The following is a 22,946-nucleotide window of genomic DNA, read 5'->3' as shown; positions in this document are numbered from 1 at the left end:
CTCGTCCCCCTCCTCCTGAATCGCCTTGATTACCCGCAACCACCTCCAACGACCACCGCCAACCACCTCGAGTTATACCTCGAATACTAATAAATGTTTTCAGCATGAGAACAAATCAAAAATAATGTGTAAGGTTCAATATAATTTTTTTATTGACACATTCTACCAAAAAAATTATGAGAAGATTATAAAGTTATAGAAATTTTATTAGCGCACTCACAGCTACTGAATTTGGGCTTGCGCGAAAAACGAATTGAAATAATTTATTGTAAACATGAACCAGGAACCACGGAGCGCTTGTCCTGGAAGTCGAGTTTCACCGCGTAGCGGACCCGAAGCGCGGGATCCGGGAGGTTGAGAACCCGCTACTCGAAATCTGCGGAGCGCGACTCTCATCCGTCCGCTCTACTGCGCGGTTGTTTCCAGACTGAGGAATTCGGCTAGCTGATTTGAGATTGGTGACGTCACTTTCTGAACATCCGACATCCAAACTTTGGTTTCGACCTTTCATAATACGTATGATGATGTATGATGTATAATGATTTTAGTTTTCACGTTTCATGCAAGAAATACACACTTCATCTCTCCTGCCGATTCCAAACTCAAGCGACCAGTCCCTTCGATGGTCAGCCGTTGACTGCAGATATATTCTTCAGTGAACGGGTCGGCGAATAACGCTGCCGTTCTGCGACAGTTGGATGATGAAAAATTTCGCTCGTATCTTTCAAATGTGTGTTAAAATACACTCGAAGTGTTAAGAAGCGTCGTTCTTTCTCTTCCTATCACCTTTCTACGTCTTTGAATCACTACGCAGCGTTAAATACTGTCTCATATACGAAGCATCCATTCCATCTCGTTCAAAATCAGCGCATCCGTGATGTATTACAGTTACTCTGATTCTTCTTCCATCCGAATACTTTTCGAAAAACAATTCTGCTCCTCCACCCAACGCAGATACTTCACTTGCGACCAGCTGAAACAGCGTTTCGATTCGATGCCTATGAAAATTCAAGATCGAGAGAGCAAATGAAAAGTTGTTGGAATAATTATGAATATTCATGTTGCAGAATACATGGAGGAGCAGGGTGGCGAAGAGGACGAAGCTAGTCCGAGGTCGTCGGAGGTGGTTGAAGGTGTTCGGAAATGGTAGGTGGCGATAGGCGCAGGTAGTAGGTGGCAGGGGGTGGTTGTAGCTGTTCGTAAATGGTAAAAGGTGTTACGGGTGGTAGGTGATTTTCAGAAATTGTCGGAAGTGGTAGGAGGTGGTTGGAGGGGGTAGGAAGTGTTTGGCGCTGGTTGGAAGTGCTCGGCGGTGGTCGAGGAGGACGATGACGACGATGATGACAAGGTCGGGGCGGAGGAGGAGGAGAACGGCGCCGAGGTTGACGAGGAGGCCAACGGCGCGAGGAGGTGGGAGGAGGTGGTTGACGGTGGACGCTTTTACGCGTCTTCTCACGGGGATGATCGAGCTGATCGACATTTCTAAGTCGCAGTCGACTAGTCTCACGTACTCACTTTGTACTGACTCAATCTCAAGCTTTCATACCGACACTACTTTGGCTGCTACGAATGTCGGTGCGAGCTCGTTAGGTAGAGTCGATAGAGCTGAACCCTACTACGCTCCCAGGCCCACCTGGGTCCTTTTGCCCGCCGAAAACTGGTTACTAAAATTTACCTAGGGGCATCCGTCTTCATATTCTTCAGTCAACGGTAAGCATAAGGAATTACCATTATATCTTTCTTGACTACCTTTGACCTGTTAGTTTAATACACAACGTAAAGCTTCTAATATAAAAGAATCATATAAACATAAACCTAATGCAATATGTGACAGCAATTTGCTAAACCTTGACCTGCTGAGTGCGCAGCCACCACGCGCAGCTCGCCTTTACCGACCGAGACCCTCAACCAGAAAGCGGACGCTTTAATTCCCAGTTTTCAACGAGTTCCATGAAATTTCTGTTAAATCGAGTAGCAGCAGGTAAGGCTTTACTGTTTACTGTTTACAGTGAACTCGATGCACATATGTATAGTGGCAAAAGCAAGGTGGGGATTTTTTGACTCTTCGGTTTTTTCGCAATTCAATATTTTGTCCTTCGTAATATTAGCCATTCTCACAAAAAATGTCGATATAAATTTATTTATACATTTTCGCTTTCTCAATTTTTATTCCTCTAAAAGTCATCTTTTCGTATTTATGATCTATCTACGTTTTTAACTGTCGGTAGTTTGACTTTCGGGATTTCGTCCCGTCGACTTTTAGTCTTTCGCATTTTTGTACCCCACTCTGCTATTCCATATCTCGAGTACCAGTAGTAAGCACATCACGACTGGCCAAGACCCGGTATTGAACTTCTGTTTGCCGACGCTAAGCCCGCGTTGTTCCATGTTTCCAGCATCAGTACTAGTAAAACCACCATCGCCTGCCTTAGTATCGAGAGCCAGATGCCGTAATTCAAAGCTGCGCTAATAGAAATGCGAATGATAGAATTACATTGTGTTTTACATTAGTAAAAATAAAAATAAATTAAAAACAGTATAATTATTTGATTAAATTTCAAGTCAAAATGCATTTGAAATTATCATCTCCAGCTGGGTAAACTACTACTGTAGTGAAATACAGAATGACGCAAAATGACCTTCGCTTCAGTAATTATGGGACCGGTATTTATTTTTAGAATTAGTTGCTTTGTGAAAGTACACCGAGCGATTTTTTTGCTCACATGCATTTGACCAAAAACGATCCCCAGTGTGATACAAATACGAAAACTTTAAACAACAGAAACTTTTTGCTTCCAAAACATGATAAGTATATTTGAGTACATATTATACTGGTTATAACAAAATGATATTCTCTGTTTGTAACTGATTTTTGATAAAATTTCTATTTACAAAGCATTACAATATCCGTAAGAGGTCAGCGGTGTTCCGCTTCGTCGGTCAAGGGTCAGATTAGTACCGGTAGCGAAAGCATAAACTATATTTTGATTTTCACGAACCATGAAATAGACTATTGGTCTGAAAAACAATACTAGTTTCGCGATGGCCAGCAATATTGGCTGGTTAACGTTAGGTAGGACATATCGGCCCAGTGTCGATCAACGATACTGGGACAGAAATATGGGCCGCAGTTCGTAACATCGACAGCAATAGAAGCCCTGTACCGACAATAAGTCAATCTTAAAACTTTTCATGGGTCGTAGTACGGCATAAGCTTATTTACGAAAATTGTTTGTATAGTTATGAAGCTCGAATTATTCTGGTTTGCGTGACGTGTACACTAGATGCAACCTGACGTAAAATGTCAATTACCAAGTAGAATAAGGAAGTTTTCAAGTTTGGTTCCGAGAAACATCACGGTATTTCAATTTCTTGTTAAATTACACTTCATTGTTTTTTATTTGTTTCTTTATTTTGTGATTCAGTTTAATCAAATTAAAATGAATCTATTTTAATACGGTTCAATCTTTTTTCGTCTCTTGCGTGTTTCTCAAGATTTTGTTCAATTTCAAAACGCTATCATTTCGACTCAATATTGTAGAAAAAATGAAGCCGCAAACTATCGTATGGGATATTGAAAGTCCTGACTCCTGTATGCTGCAGACATATACATATTAATAAGACGAAAAGGAGGGTCAATAATAATGCTAACCTATCGGAGGAATTGATTATGATCAATTTTATTATCACGTGATGACTAGATAATAATATAAATATCCGCAATAACTGGTTATGAATGAATTTTTGGAAAACCACGCAAAATGCCGCATGGATCTGTCCTTGAATAATTATAGTGAACGCCACAAGTCATCCGACATTCTAATATTATACACTGCGCGATTGGGACGAGTCAATGGCTTTGATTCGAGTATAATATGTATATAATATATTATATAATTGAATGTACAAGATTATCGCTATCGCTATATCGCATACATACTCGGCCAATATATAATTATCACTAGATCCTCGCGACTTAGGGACACATAATCTGACGTGTTCGTCTATGATCAATTTTGAGTATCAACAAAAGGACGAAAATTTTCCCTTACACTTATTAGGATCCAAGATATCGGGTGATATTACCATATATAATTATAAAATACTTTTCCATTGAATTCTTCGCCCCGCATAAACTGAATGTAACAAAACAGAGGCTTAGCAACTTGCACGAGATTTCCTATGCTTTCACATTTGTGTGATTTTCGTCTGATACGATCAGCTGATCGCTAGCATGGGCGCCATATTGCGTACGGCCGCGCCCGTATTTTGGATCCCAATATTGATCGGGTCAATTTTTTGAGAAAAATACCGCTGCAGCTCGGAATTAACCGTATTTCTCTGCTCATTACTGTGAAGTTGTTTTTCAACGTGTAATATGGACAATTAAGACACCCAGATTAGTGGTTACGCGACTCGATGCGTTTTGTACGCGATCGCAACGGTCCTGATTCCACCGCAATTCTTTGACCAAAACATTTTTCCGGGCACATATATATATAAAGCTCTTCGGCAACGGACAATGAGTCGACAAATTTCTTTTCTTTCGTTTGGTTTTTCTTTTTTTAATATAAATTTGATAAAATTTTACACAAAAACTGTGTTGCACGTATACGCAAATTGTAATACATATGTCATGGCGATGGTAGTAATGTATCATAAAGTAATGGTTGTATGTGATTATTGAATATTATTATTAGTTATATTATGAATGTATATGAATCAGCTGAGCAAACGCAGCGGAGTTACAAGGGACAGACGCAATAATTTTTGTACGTTGCGGAAGGCTTGTAATTATTATACTATACATATATGTTATATGTACACAACTTATAGACGAGGAGACTTCCAGTGCGGGTATAATATGTTATAGGTACATGATGATTTTTTTAAACTCTGATAGCTAAAAGCATACATGTACAATAAAATCTAATCTGACGTATTTACAATACTTTATGTTTTATTCCCATATAGCGTTACAGAAGCGTGGTAGAAGACAAAAGTACCGCATCGATTGACGAGGAGCATCGTGCTCAGATATACTTCCAGTGTCAGGTATAACAAAACAATTTTCTGGTCAAACTTTAAGAGCGGTATAAAACTTCAAGTATAATTCAACGCTGATTAGCGAGCTGTGTCTGTACAAGTGTTACACAAAAGTAAAAAAAAAGAAATTTATCCGAACAATATTTACCGGTCGCTTACTTATCCGAAAATCGATTTCTCCTAATTTCCGGGTAAACTCGATATTTGATCAACTGAATTTTGTGCCAATTGCATGTGTTTTCAATAATTCTATTTCCCTACTGCGGAAATATCGAGAGAAACATGAAATGAAAATCTCAACGTAATTATTATTGAAAGAGTAAAATCATCTCCGACCTTAAACTTCGACACTTACAAGCTATTGGCTATTCGATTCAGCGTTCTCTGATTTTTCGATTCTCGTTATTATTCACAGAGGCTTGTTGACGTAACTTTATTTCATATTGGTTGCAGTAGGATCGATAAATTATCCATCGTGATTAAGATGGGAGCACGCTGTTCCTGTATACAGACTACATACCTAAAATTGTTTTTAACGGTACGACACAATAATTAATCTATACCTACCCTAGCTACCAAATATTAAATCTATAAGATATTATTATATCGTAACGTGAAACAAAGAACTTGTATATATATATATGTGTGTGTGTGTGTGCGTGTGTGTGTGTGTGTGTGTGTTTGTTTAATATAAATCTATGTTAATAGCAATGTTATATTTATAGTAGTGTCACGTGTAATTATACATGTATAGCATGTACGCAATATATGTAACGACTATAATAAGAATAAATAATAGTTTAATGGTAGTCAACATGAAGTGTGATGATGAGTTTGTTCTTTTATTGTTGTCCTTTCTTTTCTCTTATCATTCTTTTCTGTCAACGCCGGTCTTACCTTTGACCATGCACGATCGAACGTTGGGAAACAACACGTGGTCACACAGTTTTTTTGGAAGTTGATCGAGGGTAGGAAGAGGGTGGGGGTGGATTGAATTCGTACAAGATATAAAATCAAAACAGAATAAGTGAACATGTTAAAAATAGAGGATAAGAAAATTGGAAAATAAAATTCCGTGTATTGTTTGACAAATCTTTGACGGTTTTTGTTTTTTTTTTTGCCAAAGTTGTTCCCAAGTATCGCGTGATTGCTGTAGCTGATATCAATCGATCTTCGCGGTTCATCAGGCAATTTTTACGGGGGTCGCGACGAATTTGGGGGGTTATGTGGCGTAGTGAGGATGATGGTGAGGGTGCGCCGGTGTCTCTCCAAGCCATGAGTCTGGCGATGGGGGGAAGTCGGGGTATCCTACGCCTCCTCCACCCCCGCCACCCCCACTCGACTCGTTGCTCAAGTCCGACGCTGGTCCTGGTACCATACCGCCGGGTCCTCCTGAGGGATCAGTTTTCTCATTACAACCATGTTCAACGATGCAGTGATATTATATCGCCGACTTCTCACAATCAGTCAAATTCCAAGCGATAAGGCATAAGAATCGTCATTTTTTTCGGCTCATTTTCACGATTGGCGTGGAAAACTTTTTAAAAAACCTACAGCTATCTTATTTCCCCCAATGAGAGAGAATATTAATGAAATAACATTCTTGTTATGTAATAAAAACGAATCCGAGCAAATTCGATGACGAAAAAGAGACAAATAATTTGAAAGAAAGATTTGTAATTAGAACGTTCGAACTGTGGATTGAATTCTAGTGGTTATATAAGTTGACAAAAATATTAGAAATAGAGCAAAAACCATAGAGGTTTATCACTTGGAACGTTCCAATTGTAAAGCTTAATTAAATTCTTAAATTTGCATTGATTGTTGTGGAACTAAAATATCATGGAAAATCTTTGTCAGATATGCTCCAATTTTTCGGATATTGAATTGATCGTTTTATTTATAAATATTCCTTAGTTTGAAAAAATTGACTGTTTTCGCATCAGCTGTTGTGAGAAATTTCGAACAAAATTATACGAAAATGAATTGAGATAAATCGGGTATATTCAAGAAGTTCAAAAATTCTGAATTTAGTTGCATGTGATATTAAACTGATTCAGTCAAGGAAAATATATTGATATATTTTTTTGTTTTATATACATATATATATATATATATATATTTATTATGTTAATATCGTTCTATATTATGTACTCGTGATTATTTTGAAAAATTCTCCGATGAAACTAGAATATACATGTATCAATTTTTTTGTTTAGATAATTATTTGAATAGTCAAAAGTTGCACGTTGTGAGAAACCGTTCAGACTTAAACTAAAAATCTCGCTTTGGGAAAATCTCCGGACGGTATAAACTAGTTTTCAACCATGGTTTCAAAAAAGAAAAAAACGATAAATTTTCTGCTGATTTGAAAGAGTCCAATGAGTGTAATATAGTATAACGATAATTACCGAGGGTGGTGTAGACGGACAACCCCGAGTCGGGTGGATAAGGAAACTGTGGTGGCAACGAGGGTGATCTCGATGCCGAGAGGTACGGCGGTGTCGTGCCGCCAAGATATCCTCGAGGTGGTCCACCGCCTCCTCCACCCCCACCACCCCCTGGACTCGCACCCTCGCCGTCCATACCCATGTTGACGACTGTTCCGTAGCTGTCGTTGCTCAAATCTGTCGAAAAAATTGAGAAGGAAAAGTGTAAGCATCGATTTAGAGTGAAACAGATTCATCTACTAATTATCCAACAGTTGTAAGCGTTTTGTTTCAAGGAACTACGAACTTCGAAAACACTAAGAGAAGAATGTAAAAAAATAAAAAACAAAAACTCCATAGCCGACTAAATCGAATTTTTGTTCGAAAACCACGGTTATCTGCAGATAAAATCATTTAATTGGTATTTCCAATTTTGATAAAAGTATAACGAGTATCAATTACATCTGCAATATTACACATCGATGAGCGGTGCTTGAGGTCTATGTGCTTGATTATAAGTTTATTTATATACTATCTGTAAACGCGTGTTCCGCAATTAATTCATCGATCGTAACTGTATAAAAATGTGAATTGACACGTATGATAAACGGAGCCTGCGATGCGTTCAATTACTACTGTTGACAATAATAATTGATAAGGTATGTCGGTCGACGTGCTCAGGCGGGAGCCTGTAATAATTCATAATTAATCATCTGTTTTTTCTACGGTTTTTTTGTTCCATACTTTTATTTCCAGCCCTACCCCCCATAGATGTATCTGTTATAGGCATATGGGGGTAGTCGCCACACGTTACGCTGCAGATATAAAACACGAGTTAGCTCACGTCACAATCATCTGTCCCGATCGTGGGGTAGATATACCGACTGTACCGACTCCGATCGAGGGTAGATCAAAGCCCCGAGCCTCCCCGAATAATTACCATTTAGTCCACATCCCATCTCCGATCCTCGCTCTCACTATCTATCTGTCTTTTCATCTTATCAGTCAAGTTTTCTAATACGCTGGAACGCTTCAGAGTTTTGGTGAAAAATAGTTGAAAAAGACGCAATCATCGAAATATTCTATGTCGAACTGAAATGCGATGTTGAAGAACACGCTTAATTTCAGGAAAAAAAAATTAGTAATGGAACAACCGATCCGATATTCACAATATATTGCACTTGTCACTTTTTACGTGAAAAATAAAACATTTTCGAGTATATTCCGTAATTTTCCGAGTGCCATTATGAAAATGGGTTTATAATTAAATCGGTACTGATATTCCAGGGATACAACATATACACGGAAAATTCGAGATCCTTGGAAATTTTTCACACGGTAAACCAAAAACCATTAATTAAAAATATACAAGACTGAAAAAGTCTAAAATGTTGATTTTCACAGTTTCTTAACATCGGCTTCAAAACGAATTTCATATTCGGAGAGATCAGCCGTTTTTTTAAATAAAAGACACCGTACGTCATATTTTTTCTGACAAAAGGAAGTGAGAAGACAAATGTTCAATTTGAAAACATGATGAAATCGATCAATGCGTTTGTCGAAAACGGTAAGTCCACAAGACCTAAAAATGTGAAAATTTTTATGTCGCATTGTATTCTATACCGTGACCAGATTTAAGTCAGATCAAAGTTGCGACCGTGAAAAACTGGCCGAAAATTAGTTTTTTTATTTTTTTTTTTTTTCACAAGGGGCGTGACAGCGATACGTTGACGCCCTTTGCAACAGCTTGTTATCGATCATCATCGCGTGCGTAAAATTTTCCACGAGGATGAGTAGTCAGCGTAGGCTTGCGCGGCAGGATTTTAGGCGGAAAAAAGGTCTATGAACAAGTGCAGTTATAGGCACAGTTATTAGCTATAAGAAAAAATACGAGATAACAAAGAATCGTACAGTTTCTGCCTGTCAGTAGTAATAAATCACAGTTTTCGTGTAACGCTCGGCACGTATAACAGGACAGGAGACTCCAACCCCCTGCCGATAATGACCTGGTTCACCTCTTCGTCCGGTTATGCTATATAATGCCCTCCATATGTCGAGAGGAGTCACACTAGAACGACTTTGCACGGCCGACCCGCAACGTGCTTCTATCTTGATGGCAGGGTGACGATGATAGGGGGAAAAAGTTGTGGCGATATAAATAGATCACGGACAAAAGTTCGTAAAAAAAATTAAACTCCAAGTATGATCAAATCGTTTTGTTCAGACAGCTTATTATGAACTTGAATTATAATAATTCTTACTATTAATAACTAATTGTGAGATAAAAATTTTATAACAGCTTTCTGTGGAGAAATATTTTTTGTGCTCGTTTTTCTGTCGAAAATTCATTCGGAACGAAATGCGCTGGTATATTTAGTTAAACCGAACGAACGGATGAATTTTTTGCACTGTTCAAGTTGGCGGTTTTCAGTCAGATTTTTTCAACATTTTTTTCTATTCTGCGATTTGAAATCCTTATTTAGTTTCTTTTTCTTCGGTGACGCTGAATTTTTGTCAAAATTCTACGCAGGCATATCTAATTATGCTTATTTCTAATACATGTATATTACTCGACTCTAGAAAAAGCTTGACATTGTTGTTCACGAGACAAGATTTTTCACTCGTTTCGAAAAGCCTAAACTTTACTAAAAATCAGATTCTTATTTTGCGCTGAAATATTTCACCGAATAACAAAACCAAGTATGCCTATTTTTATAACCGTGACACATAATCTCACATTTTCATAACTTATACTTGACCATTTAAAGTGAAAAAAACAGTTGGCAAAATATATCACAAAATTCTAAAAATATCTCAATCAATTGACATGGATTATAGTCTGCTTCGAGATTTCTCTTACACTGAGAAAAATTTCAGTAAACAATTCAGTAAAACAGGTATCGTTAAAAAAACTGTTTGAATATAGTTGGGATTATATTATAGACAGTTACAAGAAAATAGAGAAACAGTGATGATAATGAGAAAGAATAGTAATAACGGATACTAGACTTTCCGGTAACAGCTAGAAAACTAATTTTCATTTTGTACCTACAACTATATTTTTCGATTGTGGTAAAAAATGGAAATAGTTAAGTACCGAGCTGTAACCGAAACTAAAAATTTCTCTCAGTGTAGGATGTTGATATCAGATGGAATCCCGAACGATCGTAGCGGCGAGTGCAAGAATAATCCAGGAATAATTAATAGGGAAGAATACGGCACGTGCTGCGAAATGGCACTTCCGCCCGGCGTAACGGCGCAGGTAAAATATCAGCAGAATCGCGTGTTTCCTAATCTGCGGCCTGAAATCTGGGGCTCGCATTGCCGACAGTTAGCGGTAGTCGTTTCTTAAATATTTTATCAGCTTGTGTAACCGCGAAAGATATCAGCTGCTGTGCAAGGATTGGTTCCTTAATTCCGTGACGTGTGACGAACTTCCCGATTTTTAAAGCCAATGACCTTGAACTTTGAAACCTGTCCATTCTTCACCCTCGCCATTATTCTTCTCATTAACTGAAACGGACATGCGCAACTCACCGTGGTGACTGAAACTCGAGTCCAGATCCACTTTCAGCTCGTCTTTGTCCAAGAGCTTTTCGTGCCGAGGCGAATGTCCGCCTCCGCTGCCGCCCTTCATGCTCCGGAAATACTGCGACCAACGAGTCCTTCCCGCGTCCTTTTTCAATCTCTTCTCCTTCGCTCTTCTGCGACAGCGGAAAGAAAATTTCAGTTTAGATTTTGAGGAAATGTAAACATTTTTTAACGCGCATGTTCATTACGATCTTTGAGATGCAGACAAGTTATGCAGACAAGTTGGATAACCTGACAAATTCAGGCACTGGAACTTTGGATGGAAATTTTACATGGAATGTCAAATTATTGTTGATGTTCACGTAAACGAATAACTTCTGCCACGTGGAGCAACAAAGAAGAATATCTCAAGTTTCATTTTGAAATTTTCGTGAAAGCTTCAAAACTTTTTTTCTTACGTTCAATACTGTACCGTAGGTAATATAATATTGCTTTCGATCGTTTGATATCTGAGAAATCTATATTTTTTTAAGTATCCGACTTTAAAATTCCAAGAAATTAGAGTAATCGGAATTAGAGTAATATCGCACAGTTTAAAAATAACGTCGTGTTGAACAGATTTTCAAATCAACCATTTCAACTAACTAAATAAAAAATTTTTTCTAAAATTTGGGATATCGATTCGAAGTTTACTCTAAAATTTGCTTCCTAATTCTTCAGAAAGTTCGATGAATTCGGAATTCCTTGAGTCCAAGAAAAAATTAGGAAGTCCCAGAATAGTGAAATAGAATATCAATAAATATTGATACGACAGTAAAAAAAAAAAATGATATTTTTCGAGGGAACTTGTAAATGGTGAAGCAGACATAAAAGACACTATGTGTTGAGCATTTTAAAAATGCTCTCTGATAGTAAATATTCTTAGAACCTGTGCAAACTTGGATAATTCAGAATTTTCAGTCAAATTGTCGAAGAAAAATTTCGTCCGAGGTTCAACGCCCGAAAAAGCTTCGAGAAACTCCAATGTCTAAACAAAATCGCACGTACTGAGGTGTGGCCACATTTTGCGAGTTTTAAAGCCGCTTCAGACCAGAAATCTGGCTTATGATTACTCGGGGTATAAATTGCGGTGAAAATAGATTTTGATCGTTCATCTGTGGCGCGTCGGAGCCTGGAGCTGGAGTATCTGGACCCTCATCCGAGCCGCGGGGCTTCGGAAGCCTTTGGCAGTTGGTGGTGAACCCCTTTGGACCGACCGAATACCATCAAGTTCAGAAGCGATATTAACGAGTGAGGCTACGAGTCCAAAGCACTTTTTACACAGCGAAATTTTTCACTCGTGTCGATTGAAGTGGTCTATCAATTCATGGCTGGATGATATTTAAAATGGTTTTGTTTTAATTTACGTATTTAAAGTACAAAATTGAATCCAAAGGCATTTTATGACGTTTTGAAATTTTAGATTCGACTTCCCGGGACTTTACTTCATTTTCAGCTTAAAGAGGGTAATTATTTAGCAATGGATCAATTCTAGCATCTTCGGATGAAGCGGTGACTTGATATTCATATTGACTGAATTGTGCGTAAAGACTGTAAAAATTTTCTTTCGAAGCGATCCAAGGAAGACTGGATATTCAAAACTCCAATTTACGGTTATTGAAAAACTGTTCTTAGAACACGACACTTGTTTCCATGTAGACATTTTTTAAGGTATTTCCCATTTCACACATCAAATGCAATTCAAAGCAGTCTCTGAAACCAACCTGTTCTGGAACCAGACTTGAACGACGCGCATGTCCAGCCCTGTGTCTTGCGAAAGCTGTTCTCTCACGTGCCGCGCAGGTTTTGGACTGTTGTTGTACGCCAATTTCAGCGTTTCCAATTGCTTCGCTGTTATCGTCGTCCTAGGCCGCTTGTTTGGCTGATCGCCGTCTATGCTACCGCCGTCAGCCAACTCTGAAATTCCATTTCAGTTGATGTAAATTTCTGATGATGTGTATACTGCTACAGTAACACGTGACCTTAATATCAGATAAATGATTTCACCGGTTTTCATCTTCATGACGGTTTTTCATGATAAACTCCAGAAGAAATTCACCATGATAAAGTTATACCGTGTCCATTTTTGCACTTTCGCAAAATATTTACACGTTCCCCCTTTTTTTGCATAATTTTATTCAGAAAACTTTCACGTTATTTTAGTTTTTGTCTGTAATTTCCTAAAATGTGTGAATATCACGAGTGGAAGATTTTAAAAATTACAGACTTTGGGAGAACTGCAGAAAAATCGTGAGGTTCTTCGGAACATACAAAAATTGATTCTGAAACTCGAAATAATTGACAATATTATACTCATGCGACTTTTCTTTGCTAATTCGGCTTAATACGCAGATCTTCAATGTCTGTGTAAAATTTATACTGAAATTTTCAGTAAACTTTACATCAATATTCAACATTCAATGAGTACTTGAAATCAAATGATTGGAAATTTTTTTTTTCAGCTTTGCATGCAAAATTCTTGCAGGGATAGAAGGTTCATTCTTGAAGGATAAAAGTTGGGTATTACTGACCTTTGGCCTTGGCCTGTTCGTAGTCGGGTTTGCAGACCAATTTCCTATCCTCCATGAGATAGAACTCGTCACCGGTGTCCAGTTGCCGCGAGCAAAGGGCGCATGAGAAGCAGGTGAGGTGGTACACAAGCTCTTGTGCCCTGCGTACAACCTGGGATGGTGCCAAGCCCTGCCCGCAGCCAGCACACTTCGTTCCGAAGCGCCTGCCACACCAACAACACACAACACCTTCACATTACATTCGTACATGTCATTTGCTTGGATCGGTATGACCGAATTTGTTAATTAATAAAAAATTTTCGGCATTTTCTCACCACTTTCAAAACCATACATGCATTATCCGTAGGTGTATTCGTTCGATTATTCCTCAAATTTCTGCTCTTCGGTTAATCTCGTGAGTTTGAAGTTAGTAAATGTGGAAAGAAAAATAACCAAGAGTGATGTAATGTTGAAGGGTGGAACGGAGTCACCCTGACACTTGTGCGTGCGCAGTGTACAAGGTATCACGTTGTAGATAAAAAAAAACAAAAAAAAAAAAAAAAAATGCTGAGGTGACGGAGGTTGGGGTTGGGGAGGGATGGAGGGATCCTTAGCTCGAGGTATCGCAGAAGAAATATGGCGTCTAGCTTCCCCGGGAAGAAGGAATGGCGGGTGGGGATGTATGGGTGCAATCATGCCACAATCGATACCGCGTAGCCGCTGAGGGATTTTCCATGGAAGAGTGAAAGAGAGTCAATTTTTTTTCCCGCAATGTCTGTGTGTAAAACAGACTTGATGCGTTCCGATGTACTTAAGGCTTCGTTAAGAAAGACAAGGACATCTTATCTATTATATATGACATACTTGTGTAGGAAACTCTCGTATTTCATAACGTTTACACCAACTATTATCTTTTTGTTAATGCTTTTGGTGCTACTCTTCTCCTATACCATACTTCCGTAACATTTTCAACATCTTATCATGTAGGTACTCGTTTCTTCTTCGTCTTGCGTGTTGCGACGGTAATTTTCTGCCATGTATGGTCAGAGGAGTAGAAACGAACACATGGCAAAGTGCCTGGAACCGGCTGTTCAAGGAATCGACCAACCTCGGCATTTAATCTCATGCGACTTGATTTTTTATTCTTCCGCCCGTTGGAGAGGAAACAAAAAAGTTTCTGGTAGCGATGGAAAAAGCGACAGAGCGGTATTTAAGGTGTAGGAAATGTTGGTGGGTACTTTGGAGCTTGCGACTTATTTAAGGCGAGTATGAGTTGATGCTTACTTGAAGAAGTCATCTTTGCAGAATACGTGACCATTCCTAGCGAAGCATTTGTCGGTCAGACGTGCCCCGCAGTCGCGACAGGTGAGACAACGAGCGTGCCAACACCTCTCGAGCACCCTCAGGATGTACCTGTCCAAAATGGCTTCCTGACAACCACCGCACTTCGGTATGGATGCTGAAACAGAAACCAGAAAAACTGTGTTTACTGGAAAGGTTGCGGCTTTGGTGACTCGACAAACACCTTCCGATGCTTCATGTATCCGGACCACCAAATTTTCAATTCTGATCAACAAAGGTCTTGGTTCAAACGCGTATTATTAACGCACAAGTTTCCTGACAAAGAAAAAGTCGATGTATTGTAACAACATGACTGTTTTTTTCTTTCAGTTTCGATTTCGGTAACCTTGAATTTTCATCAATTATACCGTGAGTATGAGGGTGTAGAAAAATTACTTAATTATAAATTCGATATCGATCGCAAATTACTTTAACGCGGGGGGTGATGAGTAAAATTGTGTTGTAGAGCAGAAAGAGTGTGAATTGAAAAATGGGCACAATACAGATTCGGTAGAGTTGGAATCATTTTTTGTGATAACATTTTTCGTACCATTCAAAAACAAAACCGAGACTGTGATCACGTTTTTCGAATCTTACGGTTTATTTATTGGAAAAACAACGATTATTTAAAAAAATACATCATAACCAAGGTAGTAAGTATAAGAAATCATCACGGAATTTGGTAATGCCTTTGAGGCTACTAGAAATAAATACAAATTTGAATCGAATGCTGAAAGTTGTCGGAACTTACTTTTGTTAATATTCCTTTTCACTAATACAGAGGATTTCAATCTTGTGAGGGTACTCGATAATTATGTAAAACAGACAGTACGAAGATTCTTATCAAGATTAAACAGATTTGCAGAGTTTTTATTTTTATTCCATCCGTTGTTTCCAATTAGCGTTCTCATTTGACAGCTCCAATTGTTCAAGCATTGAAAATTGTTAGTCAGAAAATAAAAATTTCTTTTATCAAGATTTCACTGGATTGTCAAACTAAACGTGACGCTGTTCGAAAAGAGAGATTTTCGTTAATTAAAAATTGGTCATCAGTTTCGCAATGAAATCTACGGAGAACTATTCCAAAAATTTCACATGCAAATCACTGTGCCATCTCGCTTTGCACAGCGTTATACATCCCGTTGTACACTTTCGACTTACAGAGAAAAACGTCGGGCAGATTCGGCAGTTTTAATTCGGCTCCGGGTAGTTCAAGGGGGTGAACGTTCCTCGCGTTGTTGGCATTATGATGATGTGATTCAGGGCTGCTCTGAGGCGGCGTCAAAACCTCCCCTCGACCCGGATACATTCCCTCAAGGGTGACAATTTCACATCCCAACATACTGATGCATCCCGTTTTGGGTTGCATTAAATAAATCGAAACCACACAATTTAACCCCACAAAAATATCGGGCAGATTACAAATTTTAAAAGCTCAACGACTCAACCACTCATTAACGCCGTACCACTTCAGTGTTCGCACAGCGTCATCGATAACGTTCCATTATTTTTACTTTTTTTTCTTTCTCCCCCACGCAGATAATACGTTACAAAAATCGTACGAACCACTTCTCAGAAGGTGAATTTCGCTTTAATGAAAATAATCAGCGATATTTCATCTACGGACGAGGGGGTGACTATTTCTAAGTATTCTTTTCAATTACTCCACTTTTTCACCAAACACACCGAAATCGGATTCTCCTCCCGTCACTTCGGGCTTACCGTCGCTGCGGAAGGAGGAGGACCGAACTTCATTGTTGCTCAACGACGGTCCCACAAGAAGTTGATGGAGCGACGTTCACCGTTCGACTGAAGAGGCGAGGGTGGATTGTGCGCACGTGTTGTCGGAGGGTTGGTGGGGGGTTGGCTACGCCCATCCACCCACAGCCCACGTTTCATTGGTCGAAGGGACCGCCGCCCTTAGCATGGCGCGGCTAAAACACCCCCATCCCCATCAACCCCCCGTATTTACACACTCGGACAAAAAGTCCTCCTTGCAGAGTACGAGGGGGGGAGGGGGGGGGTGAAGATGCGTGGGTGGATGGCGAGGGGGAAAGGGCGAACGATGATGCCTCGTTGAATACGGTTTCGTGACAACGCCAAGGGTCGTTCAGGCGCTGCCAATGGGGTTCGTGTATTCCTTCGCGTTCAAGGTGGGCTTGTTCTATTAGAGATGAACCGAGGCCTGGCTCTCGGCCTTTGGATTCCTGCAGCGCGGCGTCTAATCAGAAGTTCAAACCCTCCGTTATCACTTAGGGAAAGATTGACCCTCAGTCTAATTTCAGGGTTAAATTTCAGCAAGGAATTATCAATGTTCAAAACGAAACTTTTAGTTCTGTGATCCTTCTTTCTCCATTTGTTTATTTATTTGTTTGTTTTTTTTTGTTCGCTCTGTAAAGTCATCAACTTGAAAAACTTCGAATTTATCGAACATCTCGCACTTTTGTCATCGATTTTCGGTGATGCCGATTGGCCTCCTGGCCTGTTGAACGTGACGTCACGTTCACCGGGTGAACTGCTTTGTTTGTCATGATTTCTCGATCAACGATTTAACAGGTTAACAGGTCGAGAAATTTTTTTTAATGTCAACAACAAAGATCGTACGTTGGTTGGGATATAAATTTGTATCGCTTGTTTGAACATCGTGTTAATTTGCATGAGAAGATATATGTACATAACGGGTAAATATAACAGACTCGACAACGAAGTGTCCGTTTCACTGTATGATTTGCATTTTGAACAGTAACAGATAGAAAAATTAGCAGTATACTTTCAACATATTTTTTGAATTTGAGCTGAAGTTAAACAGCATACGACATTTGTGTACATTGCCTCGTTACTGAGTTACAAAATTTATAATGAAAGTAATATTATTTTCGCGTGTCAATTAATTGGAAAATGACGTTTAGGAACCACTAAATATTGACATTAGGGGCTCAAATTTTCACAGGCATCTTATTTACTCTTCATACAACTCTTAAAGGTGTGACTTTGAAACAAAAAATAGTCGATTTTCTTAATTACCTGAATGAAGAGCCGACCGAATCAGGCTTGCGAAAAATCAATCTGAGCGAGTGAATTCTTACAGAATAGAATTGGTTCGGAATTATTCTTTAATTCAATATACAGGTAATCTATAATTCATGATTTATTTAAATCAATCTCACAGTGGTTTATGAAACAACTCGATTAATCTAGATGTTTACGTTTTAATCGAATTTTTAATACTTGGATAGGTTTTTAATAATTATAGAGAGAGTTATCTGTGTTCTGCTCTCGATTTCAACCGAAGTTGAATATCAAGGAGAAGCGTCCTAATCAAGTTTAATATAAATCATTGGAAGCAAACAAATTGAATCGTCATACGAGACTTTCATTATAATTCGCGAACCATTTCCATATTATGTGTATAAAATCGTATATTTTTTTTCAGATACTCCGGAGAATATATTTTAAAGGTTGATCTGCTGCCTACATTCATACGAATACTGAGTACGAGTTGAATAATTATAATTTCACAGATCTAGTTTGAAAAATTCCGTTACGTAGATATTTCACAGTTGCATTCTTGCACACGTACATAAAACACTGAAATATATTACAGATAATTCTTATGATGACAAATTTACGTGTGACGATCACAAAGTGAGGAAATATACCGGAAGATAATAGAAATGCGTTACTTCACTTACACTTTTCTGTTCCTGATGAGGAAAAAAAAATTTCTTTTTGACTCGAAGTCTCAGAAATTGAACATTTCCGTTGTTTGTAAATAATCTGGAATCGAAAACTTCAATTCGAACAAGAAACTTTAATTCGAAGGAACAAAACCTAAAATTTGCGGAAAACTCGTACATTAGATCACAATAACCGAAAAAATTTTCTTCTTTTTCAAGAATCGTTTAGTCTATTTATGTATCTTTATTTCTTCTCGGTTCACCATAAGCATCTCATAAACTGCGTCCACGATCATGCGTAACGAGTCTAAAGGTTGTTGGCTTTTATTCGTGTGAACTTATCTATGTATCCCCGAAAATAAACACATAGGCGAGAATGAAATTCTAGCTTCTTGGCGGATCGGGTTCGGATTTCTCGGTGAGTTCCCAACGTGTGGCGTTGGTCTGAAGTGGAAAGGCAAGTGGCGAGGGTTTCCTGGAGGAGAGTAACAGTTACCTATGCCTGAGTACTTTTACAACGATTAGGAGAAATTCGTACACCTTGTAGCGTGGTGTCGCAAAGCGTTAAGCGTTGATTTAATGCAGTGCAGATGGTGGGATTTGCACTCTCATGTGGTTACATTCTTCGACATAAGGAAAGAATCTTTTGGACTGAGTATAAAAAGTCCCGCGTAGAATATTTATCAAATTATTATAGTTACAAGCTACGAGTATCTCTTGAAAAGTAAAAAAAATAAAAAGGACTTGAATTACGAACCAAAGCTTGGATACCGATGAAAATCTATCAGGTTCGTCTGATTTCACTGTACGTTGAGTAGGTATACATACTAAAACTTTAAAGTGAAGAAAGTCGATAAAAAATGGTTTGATAATTGATTTCATTGCCTTTTTTTCAGCACAGACATCATTTTAACAACTTCTCACAATCAGCAGCTGTACTCAATAAAAACGCATCTTAGATCGAACAGAAGAATTGCCGCGTAATTGACCAATCGATTTTTTTCGTACATGTAATTTCTGGTAGTTTCAGCAGCATGTTTAGTAAATTCCAAATACTGTAGAGTAAAAGTATAGTAAATTTATTAATGTAACAAATTTACCACAACATTTTAATAAATTCAAAATACACTTTTGTGTTTTTCTAAGCAAGAAGCAAAATTACGAAAATTTATTGCAAATTTAATGAGAATGCTGAGTAATTCGCTTTCAAACACCAAATTTTTACTTCTGCTAGAATTTCGTACAGTAAATGTGAAACAAATTTACGAACATTTTTAACAGTGTACACATGCGCGGAGTACGGAAAGTACCACTTCTTAGTCTTAGGAGTTAAAAGTGGTCTTTTCTGCACCGCGCGCATGCGCAGTCGCGAACAAATCTGACATTACGCGATCCTAACCTCAATTTCGTGAAAAAACGCGTAACATACTCTTGTCACACAAAGAATCTCGTGCAACAAGGAGGCAACGGGTTTTTCACCTCGCGTATTTGCAATATTAGTTTTCGGCTCACCTACGTCTCGTATTGCAAATTTGCGCTCGCCCCGAAAAGACAAAGTTTACTCCATTTTCACACAATATACGATACTATTGGACGCATATAATACAGAGGGATCAGAGAACGACTGTTCCAACATAAATGGGGAAAAGTCCACCTCGGCGCAAATTGGGTTCAGGTAATCATCACGGCATTAAATCTTTCTGGTATTTTCAGTCTCATACGGCGCGTTTATGGAGGTATAAGGGTGCGGCATTGGAGGTATTATACCCAAGCGCAGGTACTCCGAGTTGCACAGAAGAAAGGGACAATTGTGCCGCACCTACCTCGGGAAGGAAAGCTCATTATTCACTAGCGCTCACCTGCAGGACCTCCAATTCGACCTGCCTTGTCCCTTCTTATCGTTCCTTCCAAATATCGATCGCAGTGGGAGGTAAATTTGACTCAGGCTTAGGGTAAGACTGCTCGTATTCTCACATTTTGGGCTTAGATACTAGATACTTTTACTACTAGTGGTAAAATGTTAGACAGACGAAGTATGAACACTTTATTGCCCGCGAATTTCTAAAGAGACCCGTTAGTGGAACTCTAAACTCTTCTGATAAACACGAAATTTCAACTATCTCCAATAAGGTTTGACCGACCAAGTTTTTTTTCATAACTGTTTAAATTTGATGTATTCGATAAGCTTCAAGATGTTAGTTCGAATCATGTCAGAAATTAGTAATAGTGTTCACCGATAAGATCCTTGCGTAACGCGTCATTTCCTCTCATCAAAGCTTCAAGCAATTCTACGACCTTCAACCGGTAGAGTATGAAGAACAAAAGTTGACACCTCATTTGAAATCTAATGGTTTCAACTAGCAAACTATGTTACTTTTCTGCAAAAAGGTCAAATAATGACGAAAAACACTAGAAATAATTTAGAAATTTGATTTTTTTGTATCATACGACTCTTTTCAATTAAGCATTCGCATGAATATTGTCAATTGTAACTAATTGGCTTGATTAGACGATTAATCTTCAGATTTCAAATGGGATGTCAACTATTTTTCCCTACACAATAGTTTGAAAATCACTCACGTATCACCAAACTTTAATTTCATACGTCCATTTGGTTTTTCATTATTTTACCAGTTTCTTTCTCGCCTCATAGAATCGTCATGCTCCAAGATTCGCGTTTCGAGACTTCAGCGCCAAACAATACGATGCGAGAAGTGCAAGTAAAATGAATCCATGCTTGAAAAGAATTAATGTGATTATCGGCTTTTATATGTATATAGTCACTTTCTCCTATTCTATCTAAATCGATCAAAAAAGTACAAGAATTCCCAAATCAAAGTCATATAAAAGATTATGTTTATCGAATGAATTAGCTCGAGTATCAGAACATAAACCTTTTGAGTAATTTAGTGAAGAGTATAATAGATTTCATTTATCATTGCTAAAACATATGATTCGGTCAGTAAAAATGTAGAAAATATGTTATTCAAATAACGAAACTTCATTCACATCAGATATACCGATTATTAAATCCCTGTCTTATTTAATTAGTTATTCTCATCGTTAAAAATATATTTGTACATTATTTTTAACGAATGAAAAATTACCTGTCTCAAATGAATAGTCAAATACGGATTCATATCCGCGTAACATCGTTCTTCTGGATACATTATATCCCCGGTTTGAAGTATGTACTTTAGATATCCTCTTCGTTTCTTTGGAAGCAATAATTTTTTTAATCAATTTTGCTCAATTGTCTCAAAACGTGAGCCGCGAGTGACAGTTTTTTTTAATATTTTGAAAAGAGGTGCGCTGGGTTGAAAAAAATCGTGAGATGAAAGCGGTGGGGATATTTGAGTTCGTTTCGCGGGGATTTCCCTTTGCCGTCATACCCTTCCCGAGTTTTGCGCGTCGTCGGCAAGTCGCGCACACACACACACAAGAGTGTGTGAGGGATGTAAATGAATTTCTAAGCTCCCCCGCGGGAGACCCAGGGTTTCTTCGCGGCTTCTATGCCGTGTAGGAAGGAAAGCTGCAGGGAGCGGGAATGGAGGAGGAAGAGTAGCTTTGGAGAAAATTAAGGGTGGAGCGTCGAAGGGAGCGGAAGAATTGGCGCTGAGATAAGGGTGCACCATTTTATAATCCCGCCCTTGCCCTCTTTTCTCGCTGGCCAAGGTGTATTGGTTGTGTGGATGCGTGTAACGGAGCATTCGGCAACATCGGGAATGAATTTTCATCCCTTTGAAGAAAGTGCGGAATAATATTGATACGACTATTGAGAATATGAGTTTTCGGTAATTTGTTATTCTTGATTTTGACCTCGCTAAAGAATGGATCAAAAACATTTTCGAAAAATACTAATTTAAACTAATAAAATGAAATTTTCTACAAATAAGATACTCTGTTTCAATTCATTGTATTTGATATAATTGTAAGTATTCGTAAGCTTTCTTCGACCTGTTTTTATATTATTTGGAGTGAAACGAGCAATCCGAAAAATGCTCCGACTTTCGTTTTATTTATTTTCAGCAGTGTGAATTTTTCAATACGAGGGTTTCAACGGACAGACTTGTTTTGAAATGGCTAAACTCAATACTTCCGATTCTCGAAAAATCAATTTGTAGGATTTACCGATAAAGACAAAAATTTTTTTGATCAAACAAATTGAACATTTGTATTCACCATCGGTAGAATATATTAAAAAAAAAAAACACGGTATATGTTAAACTGTATAATACGACGAAGGAGCGATAACTCCTAGAAAAAGACTGCGATCCCAGATGAATGGATTACACTCATCAAACTAGACCAAGCTAACTAAGAGCAAACTCTTTTAAATTTTACAACTGTTATTTCGTTCTAATTATCATTAT

The 22,946-nt window shown here is 38.3% G+C and overlaps 1 protein-coding gene across 5 annotated transcripts in view; it reads right to left on the bottom strand.

Moving 5' to 3' along the window:
* Positions 1-3,664: 3,664 nt before the first annotated feature.
* The window catches only part of LOC107228230 (LIM/homeobox protein Lhx4), a 132,731-nt gene continuing 113,449 nt past the window's right edge, over positions 3,665-22,946 (bottom strand). For 2 of the 5 annotated variants that reach the window (XM_046731025.1, XM_046731026.1), the window contains 6 exons: positions 14,840-15,014; positions 13,577-13,788; positions 12,770-12,962; positions 11,013-11,179; positions 7,458-7,673; positions 3,665-6,438 (listed from right to left, as the gene is read on the bottom strand). In XM_046731025.1, the coding sequence (XP_046586981.1) occupies positions 6,269-6,438; positions 7,458-7,673; positions 11,013-11,179; positions 12,770-12,962; positions 13,577-13,788; positions 14,840-15,014 (1,133 nt within the window). In that variant the 3' untranslated portion in view covers positions 3,665-6,268. Of the gene's footprint in view, positions 6,439-7,457; positions 7,674-11,012; positions 11,180-12,769; positions 12,963-13,576; positions 13,789-14,839; positions 15,015-16,057; positions 16,708-22,946 lie in introns of those variants that run through there. The other 3 variants (XM_046731028.1, XM_015669616.2, XM_046731027.1) reach the window with 3 other exon arrangements.

The sequence above is a fragment of the Neodiprion lecontei genome, chromosome 2, assembly GCF_021901455.1.
Source record: "Neodiprion lecontei isolate iyNeoLeco1 chromosome 2, iyNeoLeco1.1, whole genome shotgun sequence".
NCBI classification, from domain to species: Eukaryota; Metazoa; Arthropoda; class Insecta; order Hymenoptera; family Diprionidae; genus Neodiprion; species Neodiprion lecontei.
Note: the sequence above shows the minus strand (reverse complement) of the source record. Positions and strands in the feature narration are given on the sequence as shown.